This window comes from Tenrec ecaudatus, chromosome 6 (genome assembly GCF_050624435.1).
Source record: "Tenrec ecaudatus isolate mTenEca1 chromosome 6, mTenEca1.hap1, whole genome shotgun sequence".
In the NCBI taxonomy this organism is placed as follows: domain Eukaryota; kingdom Metazoa; phylum Chordata; class Mammalia; order Afrosoricida; family Tenrecidae; genus Tenrec; species Tenrec ecaudatus.
In genome coordinates, this window is record NC_134535.1 from 81,740,761 (window position 1) to 81,755,326 (window position 14,566).

Below are 14,566 nucleotides of genomic sequence, written 5' to 3' on the forward strand. Positions count from 1 at the left end.
CGCTGCTCCCCCTGGCTGGGAACGCCTGCCCCTGGAACCCACAGACGAGGACATCAGGAAGCAGAAGGGCTGACCTCGCAAATGGCTCAGCGCATCTTCCTGCATCCCCCTACCCACGGGCTTCCTCCCACCTCCTCCAGGGAAGGCCAGGCCCCTCATCCCCTGCTGGCAGGTCTCCCTGCTTCCCCAAGTATGGAAACCAGGGTTTACTGGAAGCCCTGCTCTAAGGGCCTGTCTAGACTTGGGCTTCTCCTGGAGGATCAGAGGGACCCAGTGGCCACAGGACCCCTGGAGTTTGGGCATGCTGGCTCCGTCTCCCTCCCTGTGTTTCTCTAGTCTCCTTGCTTTGAATAAATCTCATGTGCCATACAATTGCTCAGGCATCTCAAGTTTGTCTAGTTCACTCTCTGCACTGCCCAGATATCTTCACTGCCTGCTCATTTCCTGTACATGTGTATCCTAAAGTTGGGGGGGAGGGCAAAGCCCCCAAATCTACATAGTGTCAGGAGAGCAAGCTGGGAGGCAACTGAGAAGAGGAACTACCAGTAGCCCCTGCTGGGGTACCACTGGTCACCCCACCTCAGCACAGAAAAACTCCCTACTCAAGTCTCAGCCCTGCCAAAACAGTTCACCCGGACAAGCCAACACCACCTCCCTCCTGGAGTCCCAGACTGAGACACCCACTCCCTGCTTCCTTGGTCCCTACCATACATCCTCCTTCTCATCCAGGATGGAGATCCCCAAACACAGACCCCACCCCAGAAATACCCCATACACTCCCCCACAGATCCCCTAGAGGGCCCCATCCACCAGGACTTAACCCCAGGGACCACCCTCCCAGAAACCACATACACAGCCCATCCCTCTGCCCTGGAATCCAGCGATATGGCTCCCTGGCAGGGCTCTAGACTCTGCGACCCCTCCCTCCCTCAGCCTCCCCTACACCAGACCATCTGCTCCGATGCCACACTCACACAGTGTAAGTCCAGAGGCTCCTGGACCCTCACCAGGCCCACAGCCCTGAGCCTGGCTGCCCGGAGCTCTGGACCACCAGCACCAGCAAGGGCCGTGGGAGGCTGGCCTGAGAGTTGCCTTGTGCACCTGAAACTCAGCCTGGGCAGCTGAAGGTTGGTGGTCTTCTCAGCACCTGAGGGATGCACTCACCCAGCACATGACAAGGAGGGGCTGGTGTCCAACCAGTGTCCCACCCCCTGAGTGGAGAGGACTCAGCAGCCACTTCCTGCCTGAGACATAACTTCCCTGGGGCATTTCTGGACTCTCCACAGAGGAGCTGGAATGGGTCCCAGTCTGGCATACGTCCATGAGTGTGCTGCACTAACAGGACAGGGGTTCCCCTCACTCCTGTCACCATCAGGCCTCCTGCACAAGGGGCTCCCTGGTCATCAGGGCAGAGCCTGCCCCTCTGCTTCCCCACCTCCCCAGAAACCAGGACACAGGCGCCAGCTCGCCGACAGAGGCTGCTTTATTGGAAGCGACTCTGACGTCCTTTATGCAGGCGGTCTCCCAGTCTTGGGACCGGGAATGGGAGTCTTGTTGGGACCAGTAAGAGAGGGAGAACAGAGGTCTCAGCAAACTTCATTCTTAGTTGAGAGCACTGCTGTGGGTGGTCTTGAAGGAAAGTGTCTTGAGGGATGCCGGCCTCCCGCTGCTAGAGAATCTCAGGGCATTGCTGCCCATGGTTCCCCCAAAAGTCAGCCCACCACCGCCACCAATGGAATTCACCAGGGCTGGGAGAGAAGGAAGGAAGGAGGGCTGTCAGGGGGCTCACCACCAAGACCCCCCTCACCCACCCCTACCCTCCTACTGCAGCTGCATCTGCAACTGCCCATTCCTCTTCCCCCCAACTCCATCCAACAGTGCACACTACCACCCACTGTGCTCTTCTGCATCTGGCTCCATGGCTGATGGGAGCTCTAGGGATCCCACCAGAAGCTGGGGGAGGGAGGAGGTTGCGGGCTTGCCTATGACTCAGAACCCTCAGGCCAATGTGCCTGCCATTCTGTACATCCGGCCTGTCTGCCCAGCACAGGGCGGCCTCCCCCAGCTCACAGCCAAGGACTCACAGATATTCACGGCTCCTGCTCCATCACCAGCCAACCTGTGGGCAGAGGGTAAACTGAGAGCAGCTCTTTCTTCAGGCCTCCAAGGAGACCCTACCAGTCGCCATTCCTTGAGAACTCAACAGGGACCTGGTTTTTCCCCTCTGTCCCCCACTTCCTGAATTCCTTTTGACCAACCAAGCCGGGAGGAGGGTGGCAGGTCCAAGTGGGAAATTCTGTCTCCTGACTGTGGTACCATGGCAGCAGCTCTGAGCCTCCCCTCCCTCACACACTGAGCCTCACTGCAGCTCCAACCTCTGAGGGGTCTCTGTGAGGGCGCCAGGACATAATTCGCCTGAATCCATAAAACCAAACTTGCTGTCATCCAGTCCATGCCTAGTGAAGCCTACAGAACAGAGAGAAATGTCCCTGAGTTTCTGAGAGGATCACTCTTCATGGGAGTAGACAGTCCTGTCTTTCTCCAGGGAGCGGCGGGTGCTGTCCAACTGCTGATCTTGCTGCTTGCAGCCCAACTTCCAACCAGGATCCCACCAGCGCTCCCAAAGTGCCTAAAGCCCTAAGCAAATAGGATTCTGTTCATGGTAGCTATGACTCATATAATCCCTGTGAAAGCTGTGTTCCCCATCAGGTCATAAACTCGTCGAAGCTGCCTCCAGCTGATTGACTCCTGAGTCTGCTCTAGCTCCTAGCAGGAGACCTGGCACATGGTGACTTCCTATGTGCAGAAATGACCAGCATTTCTTCCCTCACCGAATGCTGCCCCAGCCAGTCTGGGGAAAGAGGGGGGAGAGAGGTGGGGTGATTTCACCCTGTGATCATAAAGCAGGTCTTACAGGGAAATTGAAAAACCCATGTGAGACACTGAGTGTTCATTTAGTGACTCACTGTCCCCTTGTCACCAAGCAATGGCCCTGGGGGTCAGCGCCCTCTGCAGATGGGCGGGTCGGGAGCTCAGTGAGGGGGAGAGAATGACCTCAGCAACCCAGAGCCTGAGGAAGCCAGTGGGCATGCTGGGAAGCTGCCAGCACCCTTGTCCAGACAGCCCGGCCAGTTCTCCAGTTGTGGGGGGAGGGGAGCCCGGAAGCCGTATGGGTCTCTGCTGCAGGGCCTGCGGACGCCCCACAAGCAGGGGCCTGGTTCTCAAGGCTCCAGCCATTTGTGCCATTTTTCCTTCTTAATGCTAAATAGAGTTGTGTGTGTGTGTGTGTGTGTGTGTGTCCAATTGGAAACGTGTAATTGTGTATCTATACAAGACCTCTCTGGTTATAAGAAGTTCAGGGCACCAACCTCCCATCTGCCCTTGGGGGAGGCTGAGCAGATAATGGATAAGCTCAGGCTCCCCCTCCCGGTGCCCAAAGAGTGGGAAGGCTGGGTCTCCCCTCGGAGAACAGGAAACAGGCCCTGGGGACTGACAGCAGCCTGGATGGAAACCAGGCTTCCAGAAAGGGACCCCAGAGTGCAAAAGGCATTTGCTCCCTGAGGTCAGGTCCCTAGGCTTCCCCTTGGGGGGAAGTAGACCAGATCCCACTCTGAGGCCCCTCCACTCTGCCTTCTCAGAGGAAAAGGAGAAAGAGGGGCCCCTGGGCCAGTAAGGGACTGCTGGGTGTACTGAGGCTGCCTGGGCCCAGCCCACATGCTGTGGCAGAGTCTCTGTTCCCCGACTTATCCTTGTGCTGTAACCTCACACCCTGCCACCCACCATCAGGCTTCTTCTCTGCCTCCCCCACCCCCACCACATGGGAAGGCTCCCTGTCCCCAGCTTACCTCTTCCCCAATGCCTTGCCCTCCACCCTCCCACCCCCCACCCTCGGGAAAGACACTCAAGAAAGAAAGCGTTCTTGGCAGACTTGGTCCATTGGCAGGTCCAAGTGCACATCACTGGTCTCCGTGCACTGTCTGAGCAGAGGACTGCTCCCATCTACTGCTCTGCAAGCTCCCGGGGCAGAAAGGTATCTTCCCCATTATCCGACTCTAGGCCGCTTCCCAACCAGGTGCGCCTGGTAACCCTTCCAAACCTGTGCCACACTGTCCTCTCCAGCCCCTGCCAAACACCAACCTCCCTACCACCACCATCCCCCCCCTCCCCCTATAGAGCACCTGAGTGAGCCAACCAGTCATTAACGAGAGAGGGACGACCCAAAGTCTGGGCCATCGCTTGTGGGGAGAAGTCCTATATTTGCAACATACCTCGGCCTCCTTTCCGACCCCAGACACTCCTACCACTGCCACCGAGGTGCACGGGACTCACAGTGGCCCCACAGGGTGGAGTAGAACTGACCCTTTGGGTGTCTGAGACGTTAACTATGCACTGCAGGCAGCCTCCTCTCTCTCTCTCTCTCTCTCTCTCTCTCTCTCTCTCTCTCTCTCTCTCTCTCTCTATCTATCTATCTATCTATCTATCTATCTATCTATCTATCTATCTCTATCTCTCTTTCTCTCTCTCCCTCAAAGCTACCAGTGAGCATGAAGCACTGCCCTTGTGGATAGCAGAGCAGTGTGTGATCCACTAAGTTATGAGGGCTCCTTCTCAGAGTTTTAGTTAGGTCTGGGGACATCCCTGCGTGAGGAGGAAATCAATCACCTCCAACACCCTCACGCCTTAGATAGCAGGACTCAGCCTGATCCCAGTGCAGACGCTGAGACCAGAGATCAGCAGACCTTGACTGCGCTCGTCCTCAGTGACCTGAACCACAGTTCTCTCCTCTGTCAATTCCCAGGATCCAAGAGCAGGACGCTGATGACGGCCACACACAGGAAGGGACTGAGACTATTTCAACCTTCACTCTGAACCTGATACCAGCTGTCTTCAGAAGGACTGACCACAGGCCATGCCTACTGCTGGGGGGGAGCCCCAGCCTCACCTGCACTCCTCGCCCTCCAGCAGCTTCCTGTAGGTGGCGATCTCCACGTCCAGGGCCAGCTTGACGTTCATCAGCTCCTGGTACTCGCGCAGCTGTGCCGCCATGTCCTGCTTGGCTCTGCGCAAGGCGGCCTCCAGCTCCTCCTGCTTGGTGCGTGCATCCTTGAGCACCAGCTCCCCATTCTCCTCGGCCTCAGCAATGGCAGCCTCCAGCTTGGCACGCTGTGGGTGGTGGTGAAGTGAATCTGAGCTGGGAGGCAGGGTTCACAGGCCACTGCTTCCCCAGGTCCCCTCTTGCAGAAAGCACCTGGGCAGCCTGCTTCAGGGGGCTCTACCAGCACCAGACAGCTCCCCCAAGCACCGGGTCATCTCAGGGGTCAGCAGCATGGGGTTTCGGCCCAACTGATGTCAAGTAAGGTCAGCCACCCGCTCCTCCCCCTGAGACAGCAGCAGGGAGAATGTTTCCCTCCAAGGGATGGCGGGAGGGCTCAGTGAGATGACAGACAGGCCCCTGGAGTCGCTGCCACTGTGCCGGGCACACACTCAGTGCTGGATCAATGCAAATGATTGTGATTGAAAAATCCTCCCACCCCAGCCTGCTGCTGGAGGAGCTCCCAGGCCATGGCGTCCTAGCTGAGTACCCAATGCTGACATGCAGAACCCCCCGCCTTTTAAAGTAGAAGCCAATTTGGAACAGGCCCAGGATATAGGGAGCAGGAGCGTAGATATGCAGCTGGGAGCCCCTGGCTGGCTGGATTTGGGCAGCCCCTTCTAAGAATAATGGGCCTGCTCTTGCGTTAATTCTAGGGTCCCTTTAGCTGCTAGCTCAGCCTCACTCCTAAGAGCCTGTGCAGCCCAGCAGCTTCCTCTGGTTCTGTTCCCAGGCTTCCAAGACCACTGCCAAGTCCATTTCTTCTCTGTGCTTCACGCCTTTTTGCCCTCATAGCAGGTGTCTACTGCCCACCCTCAAAGCCCACTCCCAGGACCCTTCAAGCTCTTCCATGCTGGTGCCCCTGCCACTTCCTCCAGCCCCTGAAGCAGGGCCCTCTCGGGTGCTTGCTCAGACTCCTTCTGGCTCCATGTGGAGGCCCAGCCCTGGGTCCTGCAGGTCCCCCTCTGCCTCACTGTGTGGGAGAGGGGAGGACATGAGCTCACACAGGGTCTGGGAAGTCTCTGTGCAGGTTTCAGTCCTCCCTTCCCAGCTCTGCGTGACCCACAGCCCTGCGTGACCCACAGCCCTGCGTGACCCACAGCCCTGCGTCTGGGCCCCGAGGCAGCCTGCACCCTCCTGTAGACAGACCTTCAGGGCTCTCGGAGGAGGGCAACTGTGAACCCCACACACATTGTCCTCCCTGCTGTACTGTCCCATGTCTGGACACTGCTCCGGCTAAGCTTCCCCGTACACAGCAGGCCACAGCCACAGCCAGCGCCCAAGGGCCCTTCTCCTTCCACATCCCACCCCAGCAAAGGGCAGCCCACTAACAGGTCTCTCCTCCGGAACCTGTGTCCTCAGTCAGAGCAGCGAGCAGGACTTCCGTAAACAGTAAGTCTGCTTTGGAACAGGTGCCACAGCCCTGCAGACAGACTGCTGGGGCGGGGCTAGTGTCTGAGGCAGCCAGCCAGCTGAGGGAAGGAACCTTTTGTCCTGCTCCCCAAAGAGGAAGCACGCTGGGCCCATGCGGTTGCAGGTAGGCAACGGGCCCTGGTGGCCAGGACTCTGAGTGAGAGAAATATGGCTGTCAAGAGTGGAGGTGGGGAAGGATCTTTAAGCCATGTGAGATTTGCTTTTCACCAGGTTCTGGCTCCCCCTCTGCCCCAAAACAGTGAGCTCCTAGTGAGGTGTCTTGCACCCAACACCACAGGCCAGCCGAGCTCTCAGCAGCACCCTGGCAACATGTGGTCATGGTCATTCTCTGGTCAGCCCTCAGAGGCTCCCCCACAGGCAGACCTTGGCTGGCTGCCCTGAACAGTCCCCAGGAATATGGAGGAGGGGCACGGAGGCACAGGTCCTCACCTGGTTCTTGATGTTGTCGATCTCAGCCTGCAGCCTCTGGATGACCCGGGTCATCTCCGCAATCTCACTCCGGGTGTTCCGGAGGTCAGTCCCATGCCTGCCTGCCTGGGCCTGCAGGGTCTCCAGCTGGAAGAGCCACAGGGAGAAGTAGGGCAGGGGTGGGCAGCGGTTGCCGGTGACACACCCCTTCCTCCATCCAAAGCAAAGTCTTGTTCTGGGTGGCATGCTCTGCTGGACAGGTCTGAACACCAGCCCCGAGCCGCCTCACCAGGTTGGGGACACTGCTGTCTGCGGCCCTTGGTCGGACGCTGCTCGGGCTCAGCTGTCCACACCAGGTCTCAGCCAGGGCCCTCAGGACCCTCCACGTTCATGTTCTAGAGAGAGGCTCTCAGACGCCCAACAATCTCCACTCAACTTGAGGAAGCTGGCTCTCAGAAGGCAGTGGGGGAGAGGGGGCTTAGTCTCCTCCCAGCTAGGACAGGGGCTCAGCGCAGACTTCCCATGATGCCCTCGTGCTAGAGAATCCCCGAAAGTGCTAGACCCTCACCTGCTCAGCGATGTCCTCACCAGCACCAGCCCCTCGCAGAGCAGAGGATGGACCAGAGAAGGCACTGTGCTCTGGCCACACCGCAAATCGAGGAGAGCATTGGAGCCTGAGCCCGGGCCTTCTTGTGGGCACACCTGTGTCCTCGCCTGGGCCTCTCTGGCCTCTCAGGGGAACTTCTCTGCACCCAGCTTTAATCCTTCCTCGGGATCCCCTCCTCCATGGAACACCACCTGGGGGCCTGCCTGTTCCCTCAGCACCCACACAGTCAGAGCTTCCACCTCCACGCTGTGGGTGCCACCCCTGAGCTTCCCACTGGTGGAGCCCTGCGACCCAGCATCTTCTATGGACTAGCTATGTGGAGTTGGGTCGACCGTGCAGCCTCTCACTCGCTGCTCTGTGCATCGAGGATGATGACAGCACCTGCCGGAAAGGAAGGGCTGATTGTTGGGTAAATGGGACAAACCAGGGAACGTTGTCTAGAGGAGCCTGATCCATTTCAGCTATAATGAGTCTTAACCCTTGCCTACTTCCTCTGCCCCGTGCTGCCCTCAGGGAGAACGCCTTGCCTGGCTTCCCATGTTCTCTAGAGCAGGGGGACTCCTGGTCTGAAAGTTCTTGAGTCAAGGTGAAGATAAGATGAAGACACGCCCACTGAGGACCCCGCAGGAAGAGAAGGTAGCCAGCCTCCAGTGAGCACGCACCTTAATCTGGTACTGAGCACACACCTTAATCTGGTACTGAGCACACACCTTAATCTGGTACTGAGCTTCGGCCTCGGCCCGGCTGCGGTTGGCCATGTCCTCATACTGGGCCTTGACCTCGGCGATGATGCCGTCCATTTCCAGGGAGCGGCTATTGTCCATGGACAGCACCACGGACGTGTCTGAGATCTGGGTCTGCAGCTCTGACAATTCCTGTAGGGATGGGACGGAAGGTTGGGACATGGGGTGTGACCCACCCCAGCCCCTCTGAGAGGCCCCCACACAAGAGATGAGGGAAGACCAACAGGAGACTGGGGTGAGCACGAGTGTGGCAGGTCTCAGACAATAAAGGAAGTCACAGTGCCGCAGGGTCGTCAGTGGCTGACGTTCCAGAAGTTGATCGATGGGCCTTGCTTCCAAAGAGTCCCTGGATGGACTCAAACCTGAAACCTCTCTGTTAGCAGTTGAGCGTGAGCCGTCTTTCCCACCAGGAAGAGCCAGAAAAATGCTGCCCCAACAAACACACAGAGGTGGACCCTGGACCAGATGGCTTGCTGGATGGAAAACACAATGTCTTACCGTCTCATAGATGGCTGTCAGGAACTGGATCTCATCCTTCAGGGCGTCCACCTTGAACTCCATCTCCACTTTGTTCATGTAGGCAGCATCCACATCCTGGGAGGAGCCGGGTAGGACAGGAGAGGGGGGAGGGGGACACTCCATTCAACACTCAGGACATTTAATAGCAGTGGGGGAGCCAACACTGTCCAACCTATAGGACCCCAAACCCCTGTGCATCACAACCAGACCTCCCAGCCTCCCTGGCATGACCAGGGATAGAAGTCCCCTGAGCCGGTCCCCCGGCTGTGTGAGGACAATGTCTTTGCCTGTCCAGAACCAGGTATTCCAAGGTGATCGCAGGCCTCAGACCCAGCACTGACTACCCGCTAAAGCTTTTCAGGGGGTGGTCCCACTCCTGGCTCCACCACGGAGCACACTCTGCCCTGGAAGAAATCATTTCACTCTGGGAGCCTCTGCTTCTCATCAGGTCAGGGGTGAGTGCACGTGACTGAGAATCCAGTACCGACTCCTAGAGATGACCAATCCCAGTTGAAATAGTTAACTAGCCTGATGGGGGATTATGAGGCAGGTGGGTGCCATTCCACACCTTAACACCCCTGGCCCAGATGAGGTCTGGGGTCCTTCCCAGCTGTGCTTCCTAATGGTCAGTCTTCCTGAGGATGGGGCTACTGTGACTCAGTGCTGAGCCTCCAAGGGCCCTGCCCCAGAGACAGACTGCACTTTGGATCACCAGGCTGTTCTGTGAGTGCGCATGAAATCAGAGTCCCCACGGGCATGTAGTTCGAGTCCCAGTGAAACACTCCTAAGGCCTTCGGACCTGGGCTTGCATATCTCCACTGTCAGGGAGCTCCCTCTGCCCGGAGCCCGAGCCAGCCTGTTCCACTCCTTCAGCCCACAGTCCAGGCCTGTCGCAGGCCACCTTCTCTGTAGTGGAATGTTCTGGCTGAGAGGGAATGCTTCCTTATTTGGAGTTGATGTCTCACATCTAACCTCCATGCTTCCCTCTCAGTTCTACCCCCTGGGCCCCAAAGCAAGTGCAGTCACTCCCTAGAGAGAGTGAGCCAGAGCACAGGTGCCCCCTCATGTGTGAGCATATAAGAGCATGCACACACACACACAACTGGCTGAGTTCCAGACCCCAGCCTCTCCATGCCCACCACTCCCCTCTCGCAGAGCCCAGGTCACGCTTGCCCACGGCTCTCCCTGGCTGCTCCGATGAGAGGTGTGTGGGGCCCTAGGCCCAAGTGTGCTCAGCCCCAACCTGTCAGCGCCCTCACCTTCTTCAACACCACAAACTCATTCTCAGCACCCATGCGGCGGTTGATCTCCTCTTGGTACCTGCGAAAGAGGAGGGGGCATGGTGTTGGTGTGGGTTTGCCCCGTGGCTCTGACTTCCAGAGTGAACACCAGCCCGCACCCCTTGCACGCCTGCCCACTCTTAATTACATTCCTGAAGAATCCACTGTCGGGCTCTGGAACCCCCTTCTCTGCCTTTTCTACTGGTCTCTGCTGGGGTGGGGGGCTTGGTGTAGGGGGTGGCAAGAGCATGTGCGAATCAGAGGACAGAGCCTGCATCTACTGTGGGAGGGGCAGCAAGTCATACTAGCCCCTTCCTGTGGGCTGCTTCCTACGGGGCGGGCACTGTGCCTACATGTAACCTCGCGTGCTCCTCACTGCAGGACTCGGATTGTGGTGGGGTGAGGGTCAGAGAGGGGTGCCAAGGCACAGAGAGGCACCAACTGCCTGCGTCTCTAAGCTGTAAAGGGCTGAAGCTCACACTTGAGCCTTCGCAGTCTGACCCAGAGCCTATACCTTTATCCCTAACGAATGCTTCCGATGGAGGGGTGAAGGCGAGGCCTGCAGGGAGAATCTTCGTTGGTGGTGTCATGAGGCGCTATCAAGTCAGTTCTGACTCAGAGCGACCTTCTGTACAACAGAACGATTAGAAGTCCAGAAAGACCCTGGTCCCACCTAGACGGCCTGCCCTCAACAGAGCCAACTGAGCAGAGGGTGAAAGGTCACTGGGTTACCCCAAGTTTATTTGTAGGCTCAGAACCAGGTATTAGAAGCAAGAACTCAACAGTGCCCAGAAGTGCTGGGAAGCAGCCGGAGCAGCCTCGGCCAGGTAGGCCCTCTGGCACCCAGGCTTGACGTGAGGACGCTGACACCCCCAAAGCCGAACTCTACCAGATTCTATAGAACAGAATGGAAGCATCGGCCGGGCCATCTGTCCACCCACACCTGGGCGCTGCTTTTCCAGGCCCAGAGGGTATGGTTTTCTCCTGCACCCTGTTCCAGAGAGAAGGAGAGGGGTGGAGAGTGAGAGAGAGAGAATATGTACTCATCCATGCACTTATGCACGGTACCTGGTAACAAGGGCTTACTGGTTGCCCCAGGCTTTCCTGCCTTGCACCTGTCTGGTTCCACCTGCTGTGGGATAATCCTATTGACTCTTGCCGCAGGCCAGCAGGGAGGAGGGGACACCTGGCAGAGTCCTGAGAGTCCTGGTTCATCTCCCCCAGGCTGAGAGGGTGTGTTCGCTTGCCCTTGGTCACGCAGCCCCAGGCTGAGAGAGCATGCGTGACTGTGCCAGGGAGAGGCCCAGCCCAAGCCTCGGGCGGAGTGTCTATGCAAGCTGAAAGAGACCCGCAGGCAGCTCCAAGGCCTGTGCCCTCAACCTGCCACCCCTTCGATTCCTGCCCTCCTCACAGCTACCATTCTGGTCCTTTCCCTCAGCTCAGCCTCTGGCACCCCTCCCACTGATCTCAGGACCACCCTCTCGGAAGACCACTCTCTCCCTTCCTTCCTACCTTCCTCCAGGGCAGTGGTTCTCAACCTTCCTAATGCCAAGACCCTTCCATACAGTTCCTCATGCTTGGTGACCCCCCCCCCAGCCATAATATTATTTTTGTTGCTACTTCATCACTGTAATTTTGCAACTGGTATGAATCGTCCCACCCCCACAGGGGTCAAGTCCCACGGGTTGAGAACTGCTTCTCCAGGGAGCCAACTCCAGCCCAGCTCCCTCTCTCTGACTCACTGTGTGCTCTGATTCCTCACCTGAACAGTATGGAGTTATTCTAGAATGATCCAGGAGGGATAGGGGGTGACAGTCCAGACACACACACTTGTCACAGGACTCTTTTGGCTCTGCCCTCTCTTGAGGCCTTTGTCCCGCACATAGTGGGGACGGTGGAGGTCAGGGCCGGCTGAGATATCCCACTGGGATTAAGCCAGGAGAGGAGACACGAAGGATTGGGAAGCAACCCTCAGAGGCACAGAGGGAGGAGCAGCCAAGGGGCCGGGGGCCCTGCCCTGCAAGTCCCACTGAGGACATTACTTATTTTTGAAGTTGTCCACCGCATCCTGTGTGTTGTCAGCTGCACCTCCAAGCGGCTCCCTTCGGTCTGCAGCCCCTGTAGCTGCCGCTGCAGGGCAGCAATCTGGGCCTCAAAGATGGCCGGGAGCCGGCTGCCCTTGGCTGAGGTCTGGTCCTGCAGCAGCGCCCACTTGGTTTCCAGCAGTGTGTTCTGCTGCTCCAGAAACCGCACCTACAAAGGAGGCAGAGTGGGGACTCAGGGGAGGGTGTCCCCTCATTTCCACCAACGGTTCTCCTGACCCCAGCCCACCCTATGGCCAGTCTTCGCCCCCTCTCCTCCAGGAAGTCCAGCCTGATTAATCCTCTCCTCCAAAACACTAAGTCTCAAGTGTCCTGGAGTGTGACCCAGGGTAGCCTTGTGCCTGGCTCGCAGAGGAGGTGCCCATGAGCCTCCCCCTCCCTGCTCCCTCCGCTACTCAGTTCAGGGGTTCAGGTCTCCGTGTCCTGGGCTGGGGGAGCCGTTCTTCCTTCTTCTGAATCTGCTCCCTCCTCCCCCTTTCCTCAGAACTGGGGTCGTCCATGTAAGATGAACACCCCTTCGGGTCCAGGGGCCCTTAGAACCCCCTAAGAGGATGGGAGTGAAAAGTCAGGACCTGGGGCCTACTCGTTGGCAGGGGAACTTGGGCCTGCGAAGCCTGGCTTCAGGGGAGCCTGGCAGGGGTGTAAAGTCATCCCCTCTGTGTCTGAATGATACAGGGAAGGAAGGGTGGGGAGGGGCCAGAGTCAGAGAGGTGCACCAGACAAGAAGAGGGAAGGTCTGGTCATAGAAGCCCCCCTCCGCCAGGCCTGGGCTGAGCATCCAGCTTTGCCCACTTTGTCCCCCTCTCCCACCCCCCCAGTCAACTGCAACAGGGATGGCCTCAATGGGGGGCAGGGAGTGGGGGTAGAAGCAGGCAGCCAGGAAACTCAAAAGGAACCCAAATCACTGCCATCGAGTCCATTGACTCAGCCCTCAAGGACAGGGTGGGACTGCCCCTGTGCGTTTCCCACTGTCACTCTTTACGAAAGTGGAAAGAGCGGCCGCTGCTTTCCGGCTGCTGACTTTGCAGTGGCCTCCCAAATGCCCTCCAGGGGGCCTTCAGTGACCCACCCCCTCCTTGGGTTATCTCCAAGGACAAGGATACGACAGGTGAAACTTCACCTCCAACCCCCGAAGGGAGACTCAAGGACCAGGCAGGTGGAGTGGGCTGGCAAGACACGGAGCCTCCCCACCCCACCCCCAAGCCCCACCCACTTCACCCCCCACCTTCCTCCAGCCCTTCCTTTCCTGCAACTGCTACAGCATGAGCAGGGGAGGAAGGGGGGGAGTGTGAGGGGGGGAAGGGGGGAGGGGAGGCATGGCTGAGAAGGGTGTGTCGCGCTGCCCATCGCTGCCCATCGCTGCCCATCGCTGAGAAGGGTGTGTCACTGCCCACACTGCACCCTCTCAGAGAGGACGCCCAAAAAGAACACCCAGGTTCTTCCCTCTGAACCCCTTGCCTGGAAGTGGTGACAAAACTGACCCCCAAGAATTCCAGGGAACCCCAGGCACAGGCAGCCTGAGCAGCCAGACTGCACCCCCACATTCTGGGAGCAAACCAAACCCATCACCACGTCGTCCATGCCAACTCATAGCGACCCTGCAGGGCAGAAAGGAGCTGCCTCATCAGATTTCCAAGACTGTGTAAGCTATGCGGTACAGACTGGCACATCTTTCCCCCTGAGCACCAGTGGGTCAGATCTTAGCAGCCTAGCACCTAACCACTCAGCCTGGAGCCTCCTTGCTGGGAAGAGAGCGGTGGGCAGTGGGGCTGATTGCTGGAGGGGATGCCCAGGCAGCGTCAGGATTAGTCAGTCAATCAGTCAGTTAGTTACACACACACCACCACCACCACCACCTCCATGATACAGAAACAGGAGCTAGGGCAGGTCTCCCAGCACCCAGCCTGGGTGCCCTGGGGTTAGGGCGCTGGCATGACCCAGAGCGCACATGGAGGTGCTAGGCTCACCTTGTCTATGAAGGAGGCGAACTTGTTATTGAGAGTCTTGATCTGCTCCCGCTCCTCCTGGCGCACCTGCTGGATGGAGGGGTCGATGGCCAAGTTCACGGGGGACAGCAGACTCTGATTGATGGTGACCTCGCGGATGCCGGTGGCCCCTAGGCTCCCATAGGCTGAGGGCATGGTCACACGCGGCCGCGAGGCGCTCAGGCCATAGAGGCTGCTGCTGCCCAAGCCTGCGGGGCCGAAGCCTGCGGGGCGCGCCGAGCTCCAGCGCCCCTGGCTGCCGCGGCCCGGGAAGGCGGCGGAGCGCGAGCTGAAGTGGACAGACATAGCGGCTACTGCGCGGGCTGTACTGTAAGGCGGGCGGGCGGCGGCACCTGGGGACCTCGGGACTTCCCCTCCGGGGAACTGGCCCCTTTA

At 58.5% G+C, this 14,566-nt stretch overlaps 1 protein-coding gene across 1 annotated transcript; it reads right to left on the bottom strand.

Moving 5' to 3' along the window:
- Positions 1–1,549: 1,549 nt before the first annotated feature.
- KRT7 (keratin 7) lies at positions 1,550–14,566 on the bottom strand. Its single transcript, XM_075552964.1, is given in 10 exon segments — positions 1,550–1,748; positions 2,085–2,119; positions 4,943–5,163; positions 6,956–7,081; positions 8,252–8,416; positions 8,783–8,878; positions 10,063–10,123; positions 12,126–12,162; positions 12,165–12,336; positions 14,153–14,566. Coding segments are annotated over 10 exon segments (1,383 nt in total). The 5' UTR covers positions 14,477–14,566; the 3' UTR covers positions 1,550–1,602.